The sequence below is a fragment of the Monodon monoceros genome, unplaced genomic scaffold (assembly GCF_005190385.1).
Source record: "Monodon monoceros isolate NGI ecotype Baffin Bay Population unplaced genomic scaffold, NGI_Narwhal_1 Super_Scaffold_9, whole genome shotgun sequence".
Classification (NCBI taxonomy): Eukaryota; Metazoa; Chordata; class Mammalia; order Artiodactyla; family Monodontidae; genus Monodon; species Monodon monoceros.
Genome location: NW_021703786.1, coordinates 26,104,108 through 26,121,462, shown reverse-complemented (window position 1 = coordinate 26,121,462; position 17,355 = coordinate 26,104,108). Strand labels below are relative to the sequence as shown.

Below are 17,355 nucleotides of genomic sequence, written 5' to 3'. Positions count from 1 at the left end.
GTGGCCGCCTGGGCTTTGCAGTTGGCTGGTAATCCTGAATCATCGTGAAGAACCTTCAGTGGGTTGCTCGGTCCAGGCACCATGCTGGGAGTGGTGTTTGTGACCTCATTTATCTCTAAACCTGCTTCACGAGGGGCCCTGGGTGTCCCAGCGGGTGGGGGAGGCTCAGAGCCGTGAAGCAGCACATTGCAGCCCGTCCCGGGTGCCCGGCTGAGCCAGAGCCTGCTTGAGCTGGGCCCTGTGGCTTCAATCCTGCTTCTCTGTTTTTCCATTTGGGAGCCCTGAGGGCTTCGGGCGAGGGTTTTTAGCTTCTGTGCCACCGCTTTCTCATTCGTGATTAGCTGGAACCAGAGAACCCTTCCTGGCCACAGGGAGCATCAGGAAAGTGGTGGCTATGGTTGGGAGCTTTCAGGATGGAAAGTTCTTGGAGGAGCTGGAAGTCCGTGGAGAGGGCAGGGAGACCCAGCCAAGGCCTCTGTTGCTGCCGTCTGATTTCCCGGGTGCTGAGTGGCCTGTGTACCCACTGGCATGACAGCCTCCCCAGCTGGCTCGTCCCACCCGGCGGAGGGCGGCAAGAGGAGAAGCAGCTCCAGAGTGTTCCGGGGCTGTGTCCCTGCTTGCTCATCGAGGTTCCTCGTCCAGCGGGGAGCCCAGCCCTGTGAAACTCGGGTCAGAGCCTTGTCGGGGACAAGGACAGGTCAGTGGCCCTAGAATGTTCTAACCAGTTGAGCAGTAACCAGATGATAAGAGAAGTGATGGTTGGGCCTTCATAGGGCAAGTGGGGATCGGCCCAGCGACTGGGTCTGCTCGGGCAGCCAAACAGAGCGCCACGGGTGCTTGAACAGGCAGAGAGGTGTGTCTCATCTGAGGCCTGGAGGCCAGGGTCCAGGTGTGGGCAGGGTGGTTCCTCCTGTGGTCTCTCTCCTGGGCATGTGCAGGCCACCTTCTGCCTGTGTCCTCACATGGTCTTCCCTCTAAGTGTTGTGTCCTGATCTTTTCTTAGAAGGACACCAGTCCTGTGGGAGTGGGACCCACCCAGACGACCTCGTTTTACCTTGATTGTCTCTGTAAAGACTCCCTGCAAAAGCAGTCACCAATGAGGTGCTGGGGTTAGGCCTAACACATGAATTCTTAGGGGACGAATTCAGTCCCTGACACCCAGCAGCCGTAAGGCCCCCACCTCAAGGTGCAGTGGGCTGGTATGTGGGGGGTCACGTGCCCTGGGGCAGGGCTGAGAAGTCAGGCAGGTGTGGCAGGGCCTGGATGCTGGAAGGCGTCTGGGGCCTTGCAGGGTCCTGCTCCTCTGAAGTCGGGACTGGCCGGATGTGCCTCTGGATAGGAAGGAAGTGGCCGGGCTGGTGGGGCCCGCGTGTGGACCCTGCTGTGCAGCTCCTGGTCTGAGGGGGAGGCTCTCCCAGTGGCACAGACCCCACCCAGCGCTCACTGGCCCCCTCCCCAACCTGAGCCCACTTGTGGCTTCCTGCCCCCAAGACCTATTCCAGGAGGGGTCAGTCGGGTTGGGGGCACCTGAGGATCCAGGTCCTGAGGGAGAGCAGGGGTGGGAGGCGGGTGTCCACAGCCCCAGGAATCGGTGATGGTGCTTGGTCCCTGAACGTGGGCCTCTGGGGCTGTGGGAGCTTGGCTGCCCCTTCCTTACCTTGCATCGCCTATGCCCATCCCCTGCAGGGGCCTAGAAAGGTCCCGCCCTCAGATCAGGACCGGGAGAGTTGGCCAGAATTTTGTTTTTCCTGGTGTCGCCCAGCCCGTGGCTCAGGGCCTCCTGCCTCAGGGACGTAGGGGTGACGAGAAGGGGTACCCGCCCCTTGGTCCCTCCTCATGGGAGGCTGCCATGCTCCCTGGTGTCACTCTGGGCTCCGTGCCAAAGACATAAGTTGTCACTTTATTCTAATGTTGGCAGCTTCCCCAGAAGCTGGCGGAGGCCGAGAACCAACGTTTCGCTGCAGGGCCGCTTGTCAGCCTCTCACGCCCCGGGGCGACCCTTTGGCCGGGCTGCCAGGCCAGCTGGAGTGCCCCCTGCAGCATGAGGGCCAGCTCGGCTGCCCCCCAGGCCTCTCCTCTGGCTCCCAAAAGAGCCAGCTGTGCTCCCACCGCCTACCCCTCGCTCGGCGGCAGGGGACTGTCCTGGGCAGCATGGGTGCCTTGATTCCTGATGCTGGGTCCTGTTGCAAATGCTCTTTTGTGCACCCTTCTTGAGAGGCTGTGGTGAGCTTGGCCTCTCTGTGCACTGGTGGGGCCCTGGCCCTTGTCCCCGCTGGAGGTGGTTGGGCTGAGAACATGCATGCCTGGGGGCGGGGGAGGGGTGGTCTGTGGGGGGCTCATGGCCCATGGGGGGCGTCTCATGGAGGACGTGGGGAGGGGGGCCTAGTGCTGTTAAAGTGAAATCAGCCGGAGTTGATCCCTGCTTGGTTTATTCTTGTTCGTTCGGGGGACTTTTCTGCAGCCACCACCAGCTTTGACTGTCCTGTCCTCACCGCACAGGCCACTTCATTCTGGAAGCTGCTGCGTCCTACTCCCTTTGTCAAGTGCAGACCCATTGTTATCTTCTCTCTGGCTGTAACCAAGAGAGATCCAGCGCAAGTTCTGCCTCCTCCAGGAAGCCCTCCCAGCACTCACTGAACTCCAGTTGGTTTTCTTCCCTTAAGAATGGTCCCCAGGACAGATGTCCCAGTTAATATAGGGGAGCAGAGGCAGGAGTCATGCAGAGCTGCAGTGTGAGCTGGGCCCTCTGTCCAGAGCCTCAGGTAGTCGGTGCTCCTGTGGAGGGCAGTTACAGCAGGCAAGGACAGCCTCCCTTGAAGGACGGCTGCCACCTTCCCCTGGCAGTGCCTGGACAGTGGCCCCGCGTCAGATGTGGGTTGTTGGCTGCAAAGCTGGCGCCTGCTCTTCCTGCCACAGAGGTGGGATGAGAGGACAGGTGGTCAGGGGTAGTCAGGCACCAGGCCCCCCCCTCAGATGACCAGGTATCCTGGCATCAGCCCTTGCCCTTGCTCTGACGTTGCTGGAACGTGGCTCGTGAGGGAGCCCAGGGCAGGCGGAGTTGCTGTGTGGCACCTGGTCCTGTCCTGCCTGCCTCGGTGACCTGTCCAGAGAGCACTGAGGCCCGTGTGGAGAAAGGGACAAGGTGGGCTGTGCAGCCAGCCTGTAGTCGAAGCCGGGACTGGCTCCACCAGGACCCAGAAGGCTGGCTCTTAGCCTCCCCGAGCCTCTCTCCATCCGTCTGTAAAATGGACAGCGGCGCCCCCCACCAGTCCAGTGAAGATTCGGGGTGATGGGGTGTAAGGCCGCCCCTCCCCAGATGGCAGATAGAGCCCAGCGAGGTCTCATCCCCTGAGTTTGTTGTAACAGGCGTCGACTGTGTAGGGAGGATGCAGCCTGGCTTGGCCACGACACGCGTGCACACCCACACATGCACACATACGCACGTGTGCACTGGACACAGGCAGACACCCCACCCTGCCTTCCTTGACTGCAGGAGGGCAGGAGGGGAAGCAGGAGGCACGTCACTTCCCTGTGTCAGCAGAGAAACTTTGCTCTTTGTTTGTGGCAGCCCTGCCAGGAAAGTGCTGGAGGGGGGCTGTCGCCAGGAACCAGAGCCGTGAGGGATAAATAGAATTCCCGCGCTGGCGAGTGGCAGACCCTGGGCGCGGGCGGGGGAGCAACTGGAGCACAGTCCCTGGACAGAGCCCCCTCTCTCGTTGCGACCCCAAATTGGGGATAGGGGCGTCCTGCTGCCCCTCGTCCTCACTGGCGAGGCAGACCCGTGATCCAGGTCACTCAAAATGGGCGTCACTGTGCAGACGCTGGAGCGGCCAGGCAGGAAGGCCTCTGTGCTCACGGCTGCTGGGGTGCTGACGCCACCGCCCCTGCAGCCAGGCCCGGCCCCTCCCATCGGCTCCTGTGGACATGCAGGGCTGGGGGCCCGGGGTGGGGGTGGGTGGGCCAGCCCTACCGTGGAGATTTGGTTTAAGGCCTGGATTCCTGGAACTGCAGGGGTGGCAGGGACATCCAGTCTGGGGACATCTCGGCAAGAGGGCCACCATGAACCGCGCCTGAGCTTGCGAGGGTCTCCGGCAGAGATCCCTCCTTTCCCTGACCTTTCTGGGGCACTTGTGTGGTGGGGTGGCAGGGAGCCCTTGCGGCAGCCCAGCTCCCTGAGGGCACCTCGCAGGTACTGAGCCAACCAAGGAGTGATAGAAGGTGCTGAGCGCAGTGCTTGGCCCACGCCCCCTGCAAGGGGGTCGCACACACAGTCGCCACGTGCCACGGCATGGCGTTTGAAGGGATTTGGTTTCATCTGCGTAGCACAGGTGTCAAGTTTGGAGACGGCGCTGGTCGCCGCCCACGTTGCCGGGTCTCTGTCCCGGCTGCGGAAGAGCGGTCTCAGGATACAGAGCCTCTCCCAGGCCCTTGAGTTTCACGATAGGCGTGAGGGTGGCCTCGCGGCACAGAGAGGTGTGTGCGGGGAGGCCGCCTTCCTGGCCTGGCCTTCGTTTGCACACACCCTTTGGCGTCGATAAGGAAATGCATTCCCTTCCCTTTGGGAAGTAAACAGGTCTCCCTCTTCCCGCCCTCTGTGGGAGGACGTCTTGGAGTTTGCATCTCAGCTCCCTCCGTTGCTCCAGTAAAGAGTCCCATGGAAAGACACCGTCGTTCCATCACTTCTGAAAAAGTATCTTGGGGCGGGTAATGTGTAGCAGAGCCCCACGGCCTCCTCGCCATGGCAACCGTGCCTCTGTTGGCTTCCAGCTTCCCCTCCCAGGGCCCCCTGGTGCGTGGAGGGGCTGCGCAGGCCCCTGGTTAGGGGAGCGCTCACTTGCAGTGGGCGTGGCAGGGCCCCACTACGGGCCTCTGATGGTGGCTTTGGGCCCATCATGGGCCTAGCACGGCCCCCTGGGTCCAAATGCCTCTGCCTGAGCCCTAGGATGGCAATGGACTCAGGCTCTGAGAGGGCCCCAGTGTTGGGGGCCCCCTCCCACAGAGAAATCCCCTGCAGACAGGATCCCCCACCAGAGGGGCTAGGCCCTTTTTGGGCCACCAGGGTCCCTCCTGACAAGGTCGTCTTGGACCTGGCCGGTCTCTGGTGGTCGCGGTTCTAGGAGGTTGGTGACCTGGAGGTGGATGGGAGCCCGCTCTCTGGCCAGGGCAGCATCTGTGAGGAGCCGGGAGGAAGAATGGCTTTTGGCCAGGGAAGGAGGGCCTCCCTGGGACACCAGCCCCACAGCATTTACGCCTCTGCCACTGCCTCCAGGCAGGCGAGTCAGCTGCACCTGTGTGACCCGGCGGTGCCCTGGCCAGGTGTCCTGGCCGACACCCCAGCACCCCTCCTGCCCTGCCCCTCGCTCCCACATTCCTCGTGCATGAGCTTAGCAGCTGTGCTAAGGAAGCGAAACCTGGCGGCTGTCCCCGTGTGTCACTGGGCGGGCGTGGGTGGGCTGCCGAGGTGACCCCCTTTGTTGGCCTGGGTGGCTGCTGGCCTATTTCCTGCTGTCATTGAGGATGTTTGGGGCTCTAGGGAGGGAGCTGTGGAGCTTCCTCTCCTGCCCCCGGGATGGGTGGGGGCTGCAGTCCTAGAGCTCTGCAGCCCAGGTCTGCCCTCACATATTCCCACCCCAGGGCCCTTTTCAGCCCTGTGCCCATCGCTGCAGCGAGAAATACATCTTACACTGAAACGCTGTACACACGCGCGAGCACACACACAGACGTGCGTGTGCATGTCTGGAACACCAGAATCGGGGACAGAAGCCACCCTTACTGGGTCTATACCCTGCTTTTGGTCCATTTCCTTTGAGCAGACACATGCGCCCTCCAGTGCTTTTCTGCCCCGACGCAGGTCTGGGTGGCGTTGAGCAGCGAGGCTGAGGGCTCAGCCAGCCTGTGCGTGCACCCTTGGCAGACAGCCCCACACTGAATTCCCCTCCGTGCCCTGCCCGGACGCCAGTCCCTCGTCTGCTGCCTGATACGTGACATCCCTGCCCTGACTGCTGGGCACTCCTCGGACTGGATGCATCCAGAATTGGGTTCCCCACTGCAGAGTCGTCCCCAGACCACTGAGCTTCGTACTGCCCCCTGACCCCATCCCACATTGCAGTGGAGCCAGCTCTCTGATCCACCTTCACATCTTAGGTTTCTGAGCAGCTCTGAGGGGTCTCCTGCGTCTGTGCGGTCTCAGCTACAACCTGGGCTCCCTGGAGCAGTCGGGGTACACTTCCTTTTGAAATGTAGTTGGATCGACCCTCGGCTTCCTGTCAGGGAAAGCAGGTGTCCCTGCCACGGGCTGCGAGGCAGTAGGTTTGGGCCATTAACTGCACACTTCCTGCCTCCTCTTACCTCCCGCCACCCTTTACCCTGCTCCTGGCATCCTGTCCCTGACACCAGCAGGCCCTGGCCTTGGGGCCTTTGCATGCCCCTGCCTGCAGCCCTCCTCTCTCGACGACATGCTTCTCTCCCCTGCTGTCCCCTGAGCCGTGTCCTGCTGTCTCGTTCTCCAGGTACGGGGTCCTGCCCGGTGTGTGAGGTGGGCCTGCCTTCCCTCTCGGGACTTTGTCCCATGGAGTCACTGCTGCGTCCCCCTGTGTGCCTCAGCCCCGGTGCAGCACATGGCAGGTGCCCTCGCCTTTGTCGTGTCCAGAAAGGAAGGTGCACCTGCTCTCTGGACTCAGGCATGTGTCAGGTGTATCTCCTTCCCAGGTTCCCTGCACGGCGTAGAGCAGGTGGGCACCCAGCCCCGGATGTTAGGAGGTGGTGGCTCAGGCTCGGGGTCTCATCACCCTTGGGCACAGGTCTCTGTTCCTCTTTGTGCTGGCACTCCAGGCTGCTCCTCAGGGTGGGCGACATAAGTAGTGGGTTTTTCTGGAGCCCAGGTCCCACAGCCCTTCTCGGAATCCATGTCGGCCCTGCTGGCTGAGGGCCTGGAACAGGAATGGAAGGGTGTTACCTGGGGCTGGGGCTGCTTTTGGCCTGTTGGCTGGGATGGGGCAGGCACTGCCTCTGTTCATGCAGAAGCACCTGGGGCTCTGCGGTCTGCCCACGGGGCCAGGCGACTTCACCTCCCTGGTGACGTTTCTCTCTTACCCTGCGGAAAGATCAGACACATATCACAATAATTGACCCGAAGATGTAGGATGTGGCCGCGGTGGGGTTCTCCTTAGAAGCTCCTTGCAGTGTTCTCGCTGGCTGGGGTTGGCACCCAACCATCAGGGTACGTTACCCAGTAGAGCTCACGTTTGGCTGTTGTTTGCGTGTGCCTGTTTTTATGCCTTGTAATTAAAACATTTATTTGGCCTTCGCAGTGAAAATCTAATTTCTTCAGTCTAAGGACTAGTGGTATTGGCACCAAGACTTGAGTCCATCAGGCGAGTGGATCCAGAGCCTGCTGGATTATTCATCGTGTGGTGTTTGCAGTCAGGCTGTGCATTGCTCTAATCAGAGCTGTCATTTCGTAATTGATGTGTTGAGTGAAGATCGTGGTGGGAGGGGGCTCCAGGCAGCGATGAACCTTTTGTGTGTGGCCTGCGGAGGGACCTTCCTCGCTGACTCAGCCCTGCCAGACAGGGTAATGGCACCTCAGCGCAGCATATCTGAGCACCGGATGTATGTCGGGTACTGCCCCACGTGTCATACGCGTGCTCACTTGTTTAATCTGCAAGGCCCCTATGGAGCAGGTTCTGTTCTTTCCCCCATCGTACAGGTGTCAGAACTGAGGCTTGGGAAGGTCATTTGCCCAAGGACATTCAACAGGGGCAGAGCTGGGATTTGGACCCGGGGCCCGGCCATGGCTCCGTGGTCTTGACCCCATATGTGATGCTTGTGGGATTTTCCCCTCGCCGTTCAGGCCCCCAAGCCGCCGGGTGCCTTGCCTCTGATGCCGTTCCTTGCTCTCTTCCAGACCATCATGGAGCAGTTCAACCCCAGCCTGCGGAACTTCATCGCCATGGGCAAGAACTACGAGAAGGCGCTGGCAGGTGAGGCTGACGTCCCTGGCCCGCGGGTGCGAGTGAGGACGTCTCAGTAGGTGGACAGCTCCTGGGGCCTGATTAGGGAGGGACTGCGGTGTTTCCAGAAGCACACCGTGGCAGAGTGAAGGTGTAGGTGCTGCACCACGGAGGGCCATGATGTTTAGCACACACTGTGGACATGGGGCCAAAAGTGGCAGGATGGTTCCAACCCTGGAGTTGGGGGGGTCGGCCTGCACATTTCAGGCCGATGGTGGTTCCTTTCCTGAAAGCATCACCCAAGGACATCTTACCCCCGGGGGTTTTCTCTCAGAGCGACGTAACTTCATTCTCAGCTGCTCAGCGTCAATGGCCTAGGGTAAATCCGTCAAGGCCCGGCCTGGGGTCTCCCGCTCGCGTGCCCCAGCCCTTGGACATGAGGCACAGGCCTCCTTCCAGGCTCCTCCACCCCCACCTGGGCCCCCAACAAAGTTCTGTGGAGGGGGGGCCTGGAGGTGTCCTCCCTTCCCCATTTTCCTGGACTGCCCCATAAGACAGAGCCCCTCAGCTGCCCTCGGCCGCCCCAAGGCCAGGCCTGGGCCCGCTAGGCTTTCCTTTCATCTCTTCCAAGGAGCCCACCCTTCCCGGCAGCGGACGCGCTCCAGCTGCTGGGGTGCGGAGCCCGCACACACTTCCAGACTGCAGAGCAAATTGCGTGTGCTTAATTGAAAACTACCTAAATAAAATGTGATCAAGTGTCCAGTAATAAGTCCCTAACTGGGTTCTGGAGAAAACGGATTAGAAATAGTAATTATGCTGTTGGCGGGTGCTCCCCATGGTCCTGCTCCAGAGGTGCCCTCGTCCTCCTTCCAGCGTGAAGGGCAGCTGGGGGGGGGGCTTTTCTGATGAAGGAGTTTGTGGGCACACCCGGGGTCTTGAAGGGTCTCCGAGTTCCTGGAGGAAGCTCCATCCCAGGCAGCGGGCACCAGGTGTGGTCCCAGGAAGTCAGCAGGCCTGGCGCTTTCCGTGCCAGTCCCTTGCGAAGTCAGGTTAGAGCAGAAGTTGCCCTGGGAAGTGGTGTGAGTCCCCCCGCTCCGTCCCCGTGGTGCTGCCTTTAGCCCACTTTGAGCGTGTGACTCACTCCCACTTACTTGCTCTCTCTGAGACCACAGACAGGGACAGAGTCCTCAACCCAGGTTGGCTGGGGGGAGGGGGTCTTCCTGCTGACCCACTTTGCAAGTCTCCTGCCTGGGGTTGGTGTTTGTCTCGTCAAGACACCAGGCCTCGTGGTCGGGGTGGCACACTGCGATTTGACTTGAAAAGCTCTGGACCCAAGCGGTACACTGTGCTCTTACACAGAGAAGGAGCTCTTAGGATTGGAACGAGAGAACATCAGCAAGAAACGGGCTTAGGTCCTGCCGGGGCCGGAGCCTGCTGGGCACGGGGGAGGCGGCTGACTGCCAGGCAGGCAGGATCGCCGAGTAGGTGCTGCAGGTGTTGCTACTTCCCAGCGAGGGAAGTGACTGCCCCTTCCTCTTCTCTCAGGTGTGACGTATGCTGCCAAAGGCTATTTCGATGCCCTGGTGAAGATGGGCGAGCTGGCTAGCGAGAGCCAGGGCTCCAAAGAACTCGGTAAGACCCCTAAATGTGGCAGAGACCCCGGAAGTCCCTGAAGTCGTTGGATGTCCCCATGCCGATCTGGGACCCCGCCCTGTCCTGTGTCTGGTCCTTTGATTCGGGATCAAGTTTTCCCTGTCCAACAAGGGAAGACTTCCTAAAATGGCAGTTGCCCTTGGAGCTGGCGAGGGCTGTGGGGCACACACCCTGCTGAGAATGGGGCGCACCGGGCGGCTCCAGGTCCCCTGAGAAGCACAGTGTGGGGATGAGGAGACAGGCAGATCCACGTTTACGGGTGTGTTTGTGGCAAAACTTGAATGGCCGGCATAGAGGAGCCATGTGAAAAGTTGGACTCAGATGATGGTCTTTAATGGTGTGGGGAAAGGTTCTTGGTGTAAAAATGAGCAAAAAAGGAAAAAAAAAAAATGAGCAAAAACGGATGCAAACCCATAGCATGGTGTGACGAGATTTTGTAAAATTACAATGGGGGCACGTTTATCTCAATACAGGAAGAGACCCCAGAAGCTTAACAGGTAGAATTTCTGGGATGGATTATTTTCTTTATGCTTTTACTGTGTTTTGCACATTTCCAGCATGAGCTCACGTTACTTTTATAGTCGAGGCACACAGTGTGAAATGGCAAGAGCTGTGGGCTCCCTTGGAGAGGCTCTCGGTTGTTGGCAGGTTTGAGGGTGTTTGTTTTCTCTGTGTGTCCATTAATTCCAGCTCCCAGAGGTGCCTCTGTCTTATCTACGGTGCGGCCTTTAGCAGAGGCTGCCCGCTCTCGCTCGCAGCACTGCCCTTCAAACTTTTCACACCGTCCTACCCCATGAGTCAGGCCTGCCCACTGCCGGGCTTTGTGATGCCCTCTGCTGCTCCCTGTTTGAGGACACGGTGGCCCAGCTGGCCCTGCCGTCCCGGCCCTGGGTCCACACCTTCCCCAGCAGGCCTGCCAGGTGTGTGTGCTGTGTGTCGTGACTGCCACCCCGGCAGAGCAACAGTGGTGTCCGGGTTTTCCTGAGAACAGAGAACAGTGTAAAAGCCAGACACAACTATGGGACCTTCCTGGGCTGGGAGCAGGGGCAGGCGACCATGTGCAGGCGAGGCTGGGCAGAATGAGTGACCAGGGCTGGACTCCTCATGTGGGCTGGGCTCTGCTCACCTGGATGTGGGCCTTTCTTCAGTGTCTACAGAGCTGGCTGGTCTCCGGCTCTGTGGCTCTAGAGGGAAACCTGCTGGCCTCTTGGGGATGCTCAGCTGACCTGCCCTGGGCAGCCCCGTGAGGACGTGGAGGCCGGGGTGCTGTGGTCGGGCCTGCGGGCTCGGCCTGGCTGGTGACCTGTTGGATGTTTGGGCAGATGTTGGCCTGGACCCCTTTGTGATCAGCGATGGCCGTGAACCGACCGACTCTGAGCTCAGAGGCCACGCGTGGGCCCCGCCCAGCACTTCTGGGCATCCCGGCTGCAACTCCTGCAGCCACCGTCTGGGCCCCTTGGAAGAAAGTTGGGTGTTGTGTGTGATCCTGTGTGTTTATACACGGCTCCTGTCTGTGAAAGGGGCACTTTCCTATCGTGGTTAATCGTGGTGGCCTTCTCCCCGCAGTCACACACACGTGTGGAAGGGGAGGGTCTGTCCACGGGGAGATCGGGTCCCACGTGGCCCCATAGTGAGGGTGGGCATGTGCGAAACCACAGTGAGATTCCCGTGGGCAGAGTCCTTGGGAGTTGTTGCTACAACAGGCCCCGTGAGCAGGACAGCAGGCAGACTTCTGCTGTGGAGTCCACACATGGAAGGGGCGGGCAGGGGGTTGGAACATCACCCACCACTCTAGGAGCTGTCTGGGCTCCGGCCTGAATCAGGGAGCTTCTGGTTTACTTGTGGGTTTTTGAACTCTCTCCAGGGGCTTTTGGGGCTTTGTGCGTCTGCGGAGGTGGCTGGTGAGGACTCTGTTTCCTCTACTCCCAACGGTTCTGACACCAGATGTGGGTTTTCCTGCACCAGCCAGCCCTCCAGTTTCTGAGGACCCCAGCTGGGCGTCCCATAGTTCAGCTCACTTCTGACACCATCTACCCGGGGTCAGTGCAGACCCACAGGGTGAGGGCCCCATCCCGAGAGACTGCCCCCCACCCCAGAGGCTGGCACAAGTCATGGGTCCCCAGTTCACCACAACTCTGCCCAATTTGGCTACAAATCGGATTCCCACCACTCCCTCCTCAGATCTGGTAGTTTGCTGGAATGGCTCACGGGACTCGGGGAGGCTTACTTCAGAGTCCCAGTTTGTTGTAAAGGGTATAACGAAGGACCCAGGTGAACGGCCGGAGGAAGGGCTGCACAGGGCAAGGTCTGGGAGGGTGCCGAGCGCAGGAGCTTCTGTCCGCGTGGAGTCGGGGTGCCCCACCCTCCCAGTCCATGGCTGTGTCCATCACCCTGGAAGCTCTCTGAACGCCGTGGTTTAAGGGTTTCCAGGCATGAACAATTGTTGGCTCCGTCTCCAGCCTCTCTCCCAGAGGATGGGGGTGGGGCCCAAAGTGCCACTTCTAACCCTGGCTCGGTCTTTCTGGTGACCACCCCCATCCAGGAGCCCACCCAGAGTTGCCTCATTAGAACAAAGGATGCTGCTATCACCAGGGGATAACAAGGGATTAGGAGCTCTGTACCAGGAACGGGGGCAGAGACCAGTGTGCCTTTCTTCTCAGGTCACTGTCAGCCCTGCTCTGGGAACTGAATTTTTTCTTTTGGCGACAGCTTTACTGAGATGTAATTCACATGCCATACAACTCACCACTGAAAGTGTACAATTCACTGGTTTCTAATGTATTCACAGAGCTGTGCAACCATCACCATATCTAGTTCCCAAACTTTTCCTCACCCCCAAAATGTAAGCCGTCCCCATTAGCAGTCCCTCCCCCTCCCCCAGCCCCTGGAAGCCACTGATCTGCTCTCTGTGTCTGTGGCTTTACCTGCTCTGGACGTTTCATATGGATGGAAGCGTGCACTGACCCATCGTGACCATTTGCGTCCAGCTTCTTTCAGTTAACACCGTGTCTTCGAGGTGCATCCATGTTGTAGCGTGTCGGCTCCGTTCTTTTTATAGCTGAATAATATTCCATTGTGTGGACTCCATTCCCCAGTTAATGAACATCTGGGCTGTTTCCATGTTTTGACCAGTTTCCACAGCACTGGTGTCAGCAGTTGGCACAAGTGTCTGTGTGGACACTTCACGTATGCCTGGGAGGGGAACTCCTGAGTCACACGGTCGGAGTTGAATTTATATTAAAGCAGCACACACCCTGGTTTAAAAATAAGTCTCCCTGCCCCCCACGTGCCCGAGGCCCTCTTCTCAGCCCTGCATGTCGTCTGCCTGTGTTTGCTTCCATACATGTAAACAGGCAGGTTTGTGCTGCTGTTTTTCATGTTTTGTTTTGTTTTTTAAATCTTTCGGCCATGCCGTGCGGCATGCGGGATCTTAGTTCCCCGACCAGGGAGCAAACCCGCACCCCGTGCGGTGGAAGCACGGAGTCTTAACCACTGGACCGCCAGGGAAGTCCCTGTGCTGTTCTTTTTAATTTTGGACATTATTTAATTAATGTTTTTCTAGGAGATTTGGATTTAGCATTTTTATACCACTTCTCACCCCACCCAATAGAACGATGACAACTTTTGCTTAAATCGGTGTCCAGTATAGCCTTTGTGCGGTGCTGGCAGGAATACTGAGCTCAGACAGAGCAGTCTGACTGCAGTGCAGCGGACTGCACGTCTGAATTGGAAGCATGATGAGATGGACATGAGTGCACACCTGCCTAGGTAGTACACACCTACCCAGGTAGCAAATGGCCCTGTCACCCCCAGTATTTCGTGGGGCCCCCCAGAAAACCTCCTGCCTCTGTCCCTCCGTGCCCCCCACCCCTTGCCAGGCAACCACTGCTGTGTATTCTGCCCTGAGACTCGGTGTGCATTTGTTCAAGTTTTGTGTAAATGGACTCGAGTAGTGTGTGCTGTGCTCTCTCTTGGTCTGGCCTCTTTTATCTCATGATTGTTTTGAAAGTCATCCCAATGTTCCACATACCTCCAGACCATCCTGCCTTCGTGGCAAGTAGCTTCCGCTGCGTGGAGGTGACCCGTTGTTTATACATTCTTCTGCTGATGGACATTTGGGTTGTTTCCAGTTTGGGGCATTTCCACGTCTGCATTTCTCTAACGAACTAACGACATCGAGCATCTTTTCACATAGTGTTTGCCGTTTGTTTATCTTCTTTGGTGAAATGTCTCTTCAGATCTTTGTCTCCCTTTTTTCAGTTGGGTTTTTGTCTTATAATTGAGTTGTAAAAGTGCTCTGTGGGGGACTTCCCTGGTGGCGCAGTGGATAAGAACCCGCCTGCCAATGCAGGGGACATGGGTTCAATCCCCGGTCCGGGAAGATTCCCACATGCCGCAGAGCAACTAAGCCCATGTGCCACAACTACTGAGCCTGAGCTCTAGAGCTAGAGCCCATGCTCCGCAACAAGAGAAGCCACTGCAACGAGAAGCCCGTGCACCGCAACGAAGAATAGCCTCTGCTCGCCACAACTAGAGAAAGTCTGTGTGTAGCAACAAAGACCCAACATAGTCAAAAATAAATAAAATTAAATCTTATAAAAAAAAAAAGTGGCCTGTGTATTCTAGGTTGAAGCGCTCTCAGATGCATACTTTGCAGATACTTTCTCCCAGACTGGCCTTTCGTTCTTGTCACAGTCGTTTTATTTATTTATTTATTTGGCCGTACCACATGGCATGTGGGATCTTAGTTCCCCAGCCAGAGATCGTACCCCCTGCAGTGGAAGCGCGGAGTCTTAACCACTGGACCGCCAGGGAAACCCCTGTCACAGTGGTTTTAGAACAGAAATATTTAATTTTAATGAAGTCCAGTTGAGTGATATTTTTTCTTGAACTGTGGTCCATAGGTTTTTGTTACTATTCTGACAACTTTGTTTTTGCTGGAGTTAATAATTGCTTCCCTTCATTTGCATAGTCGTCAGTTTGCGGTCATTAGCTCGCTCCCAAACCCAAGACCGTGATCTGGGACTCCTCCCTGCCGGCCGCAGTCCCGTTGATCTGGCTGCTTCTCCCCCTCTTGGAACTTGCCTCCCGGAGCCCCAACCTGCTCTGATACCCTGGGCCGGTGGCTGGGCCATGCATGGGACACCCCTTCTCCAGTCTGGGACCATGTTTTCTGGGTCATGGGTCCTGTTTCACTCCCTCAATTAGGGAGATCATCCTTCCTTTTAATGGTTCCTCAGTGGGAAGAGGGGAAATAACGTTTCTGAGCACATGTCTGTCTGCGGGTATTTCTCTACCTCGCACTGATGGCTTAGAATTCCAGGTGGGAGACCGCCTTTCCTCGGGGTCCTCACCCCCGTCCTCTGACTTCTGGTGTTGCAGTCTTCACTGTCGTTTTGGCTGATTTTTTTTTTTTTTTTTTTTTTACCGTGAGTTTTTTGTTTTTCCCTCCTGGAAGCTTTTGAGATCTTTGTCCTTGGTTGGCTGTTGTGAAATTTCCAGACGTAGCTCCAGTGTGTATGTTGGGGGAGGGCCCAAGGGGGCCTGGAGAACAAAGCATCCCAAGGGTGGATGTGGTGTGTGGCCTCCCGGGCCACGGGAGGGGGCAGGGGTTAAGCTGCAACTCCGACCTTGGGTGAGGCCAGCAAGGGCGCCAGGAGGGGCAGAGGACAAGAGCAAGGGTATGTCCACAAGCGCAAGGTGGACAAAAACGAGGCATTCTGGCAGAAATGGGAAAGTCTGGAGAGGAGGGAGGGGGGCGAGGCTGGGGGAAGGGGGCAGGGCCTGGCAGGAGCTGGGGCTTCTGGCGGTGGGAAGCCGGGTTTGTGCAGCCTGCTTGTTGTACCCATTACGATCTGCCTGTTGCCTGCAGTAGCGGGTGCTGCGTTTTCACTGCTGTAGAATATTCCGTGAACACGTGATGAACACAGTGTATTTCTCTGTCTTCTCGATCAGTGCTTGGGTTGCTCCCGGTGGGGGTGGGTTTGCTGCTCTGAACGAGCTAGTCCTCAGGACCATGATGCCAAACCCACCATGGGGTGACCTCCACGCGGTTCCACAGCAGCCACTGCCCCGGGGCTCACCGGTGTGACGCCACGGGGCTCTCCCTTCTGGCCCTGTTGTCTTCCCACATGACCGGTGTGTGAGGGTTCTCATTGCTCTTGTCTGAGTGAGGCTGGGCACCGCTGCCTTCTATTCCCGTGCCCTCGTGCCCCCCTCTGTGTGGGCGAGTCCCACCCGGCAGGCCACCCAAACCCCAGGCGCCGAGGCAGCAGCTCTGGTCCACCTGGTGCTGGAGGGGAGGGGAAAACCAAACCGGGACCAGCATCTCGGATACCAGCAGGACAATTGTTTCCGCTTTGTTGTAACTTGGGGCGTGCTGGGTGCCCGTGTACCAGGGGCCAATGACCCAGCCCAGGGGGGATGCCCGTCCTGGGGCTGCCCTGCAGTGACCTGCTGAGAAAGCTGAGGGCTTCCAGGTCCTTCTGAGCTTTGAGGCCCTGGTAGAAGTGGCAGAAATTTCAAATTGGGGACCTTTGCTCTTGGCTGGAGTGTGGTGGGGATTGGGGTTTGGTGGTGCACTTTGGCCACTGTCCTTATGGAACAATGTCACTGGGTCACTTGCCTAGAAAACGTTTTCTTCTCAGTTTCTTGGTCTCGTTAGCTCTACCTGTGGCCCTGGGCATCTGTATGAGCTCCCCCTCCCCAAAAGCTGGTCGGGACCCCAGGTAGGGGGGCCTGTGCTGATTCCTGAGTTATCTGAATCTTGGGCATTCACTGACAGGCTGTTTGGTCTGGGATGTGGCCCATGTTTATAGGTTTCCGTTATGTTTGAAGAGAACATACGTTCCCTGCTTATTCCGACTCTGGGTGCAGGGTGCCTAATTGTGTTCAGATCTTCCGTAATCCCACCTCCTTATTGGTAAGTGAGAGGCATTTTTCTTACTCGCCAGGAAGGTGGGCTCGTCAGTTTCTCCGTGAGGTTTTTGCTTTATGTGTTTTCCAGCTGAGTTATTGAATGCGTAAACTACAAGTTATGTGCAGTCGTGTTTTCCTGACAAGCTGAACTTTATGAGGGGAGCTCCTCTGTTCTCAGTAACCCTGTTTTTAGTCTGTTCTGTTTCATGCTGAATTTGTTTTCCTCCACCCTTCCTGTCTGCAGCCCTGGGGAATTACTCGTTTCTGACCACTTTCTTCTCGATAGACCTTACTCCCCAGGATGGGAGGGAAGAGATGCAAGGTCTCTGCTGTCCTGGGGATCAACCAGAGCCCTCAAGGGGTGAGTGCCTCTGGGGAGGTGGTGCTCCAGCCGAGGTGTGGCAGCAGCCTGGAGGGAGCTCTGCTAACACTGATGACATCTTGAGCCAGGCGCCGGGCTTCTGACTAGAGACTTAATCTCGAGGCCCTGCAAAGTGGGGCTTCATCTGCCTCTTGCTGCCCACTTCTGCTGGGATCCCTCTGGGTGTGGCCCCTGGTGGCCTTGGGGTCAGGGATTGCCAGGCAAGCAGTGGCAGACACCCTGGCCGCTCCCTGGTCCCCCTCCTTCCTCCGCTGCCCCATTCTGCCAGCTCTTCTTGCCTTTTCTTTCCCCCGAAGGGCAGGAGCTGTATGGTTCCTGCTCTGCTCCCTGGGCCAACAGCCCACTAGGACGGTGTGGGATTCAGCCATGCCGACCCTCGTGTAATGCTTCGGGGGTACTGCACCCCCTCCCCATCTCCCTACGAGCCTTGCGCTGCATGCTTCCTGCTTA

At 58.0% G+C, this 17,355-nt stretch overlaps 1 protein-coding gene across 3 annotated transcripts in view; it reads left to right on the top strand.

Moving 5' to 3' along the window:
* BAIAP2 (BAI1 associated protein 2) overlaps nt 1-17,355 on the top strand; it is a 70,299-nt gene that overhangs the window by 7,405 nt on the left and 45,539 nt on the right. For all 3 annotated transcript variants that reach the window (XM_029212036.1, XM_029212040.1, XM_029212037.1), the window contains exons 2-3: nt 7,907-7,982; nt 9,498-9,584. In XM_029212036.1, coding sequence (XP_029067869.1) covers nt 7,907-7,982; nt 9,498-9,584 — 163 coding nt within the window. The remainder of the gene's footprint in view (nt 1-7,906; nt 7,983-9,497; nt 9,585-17,355) is intronic.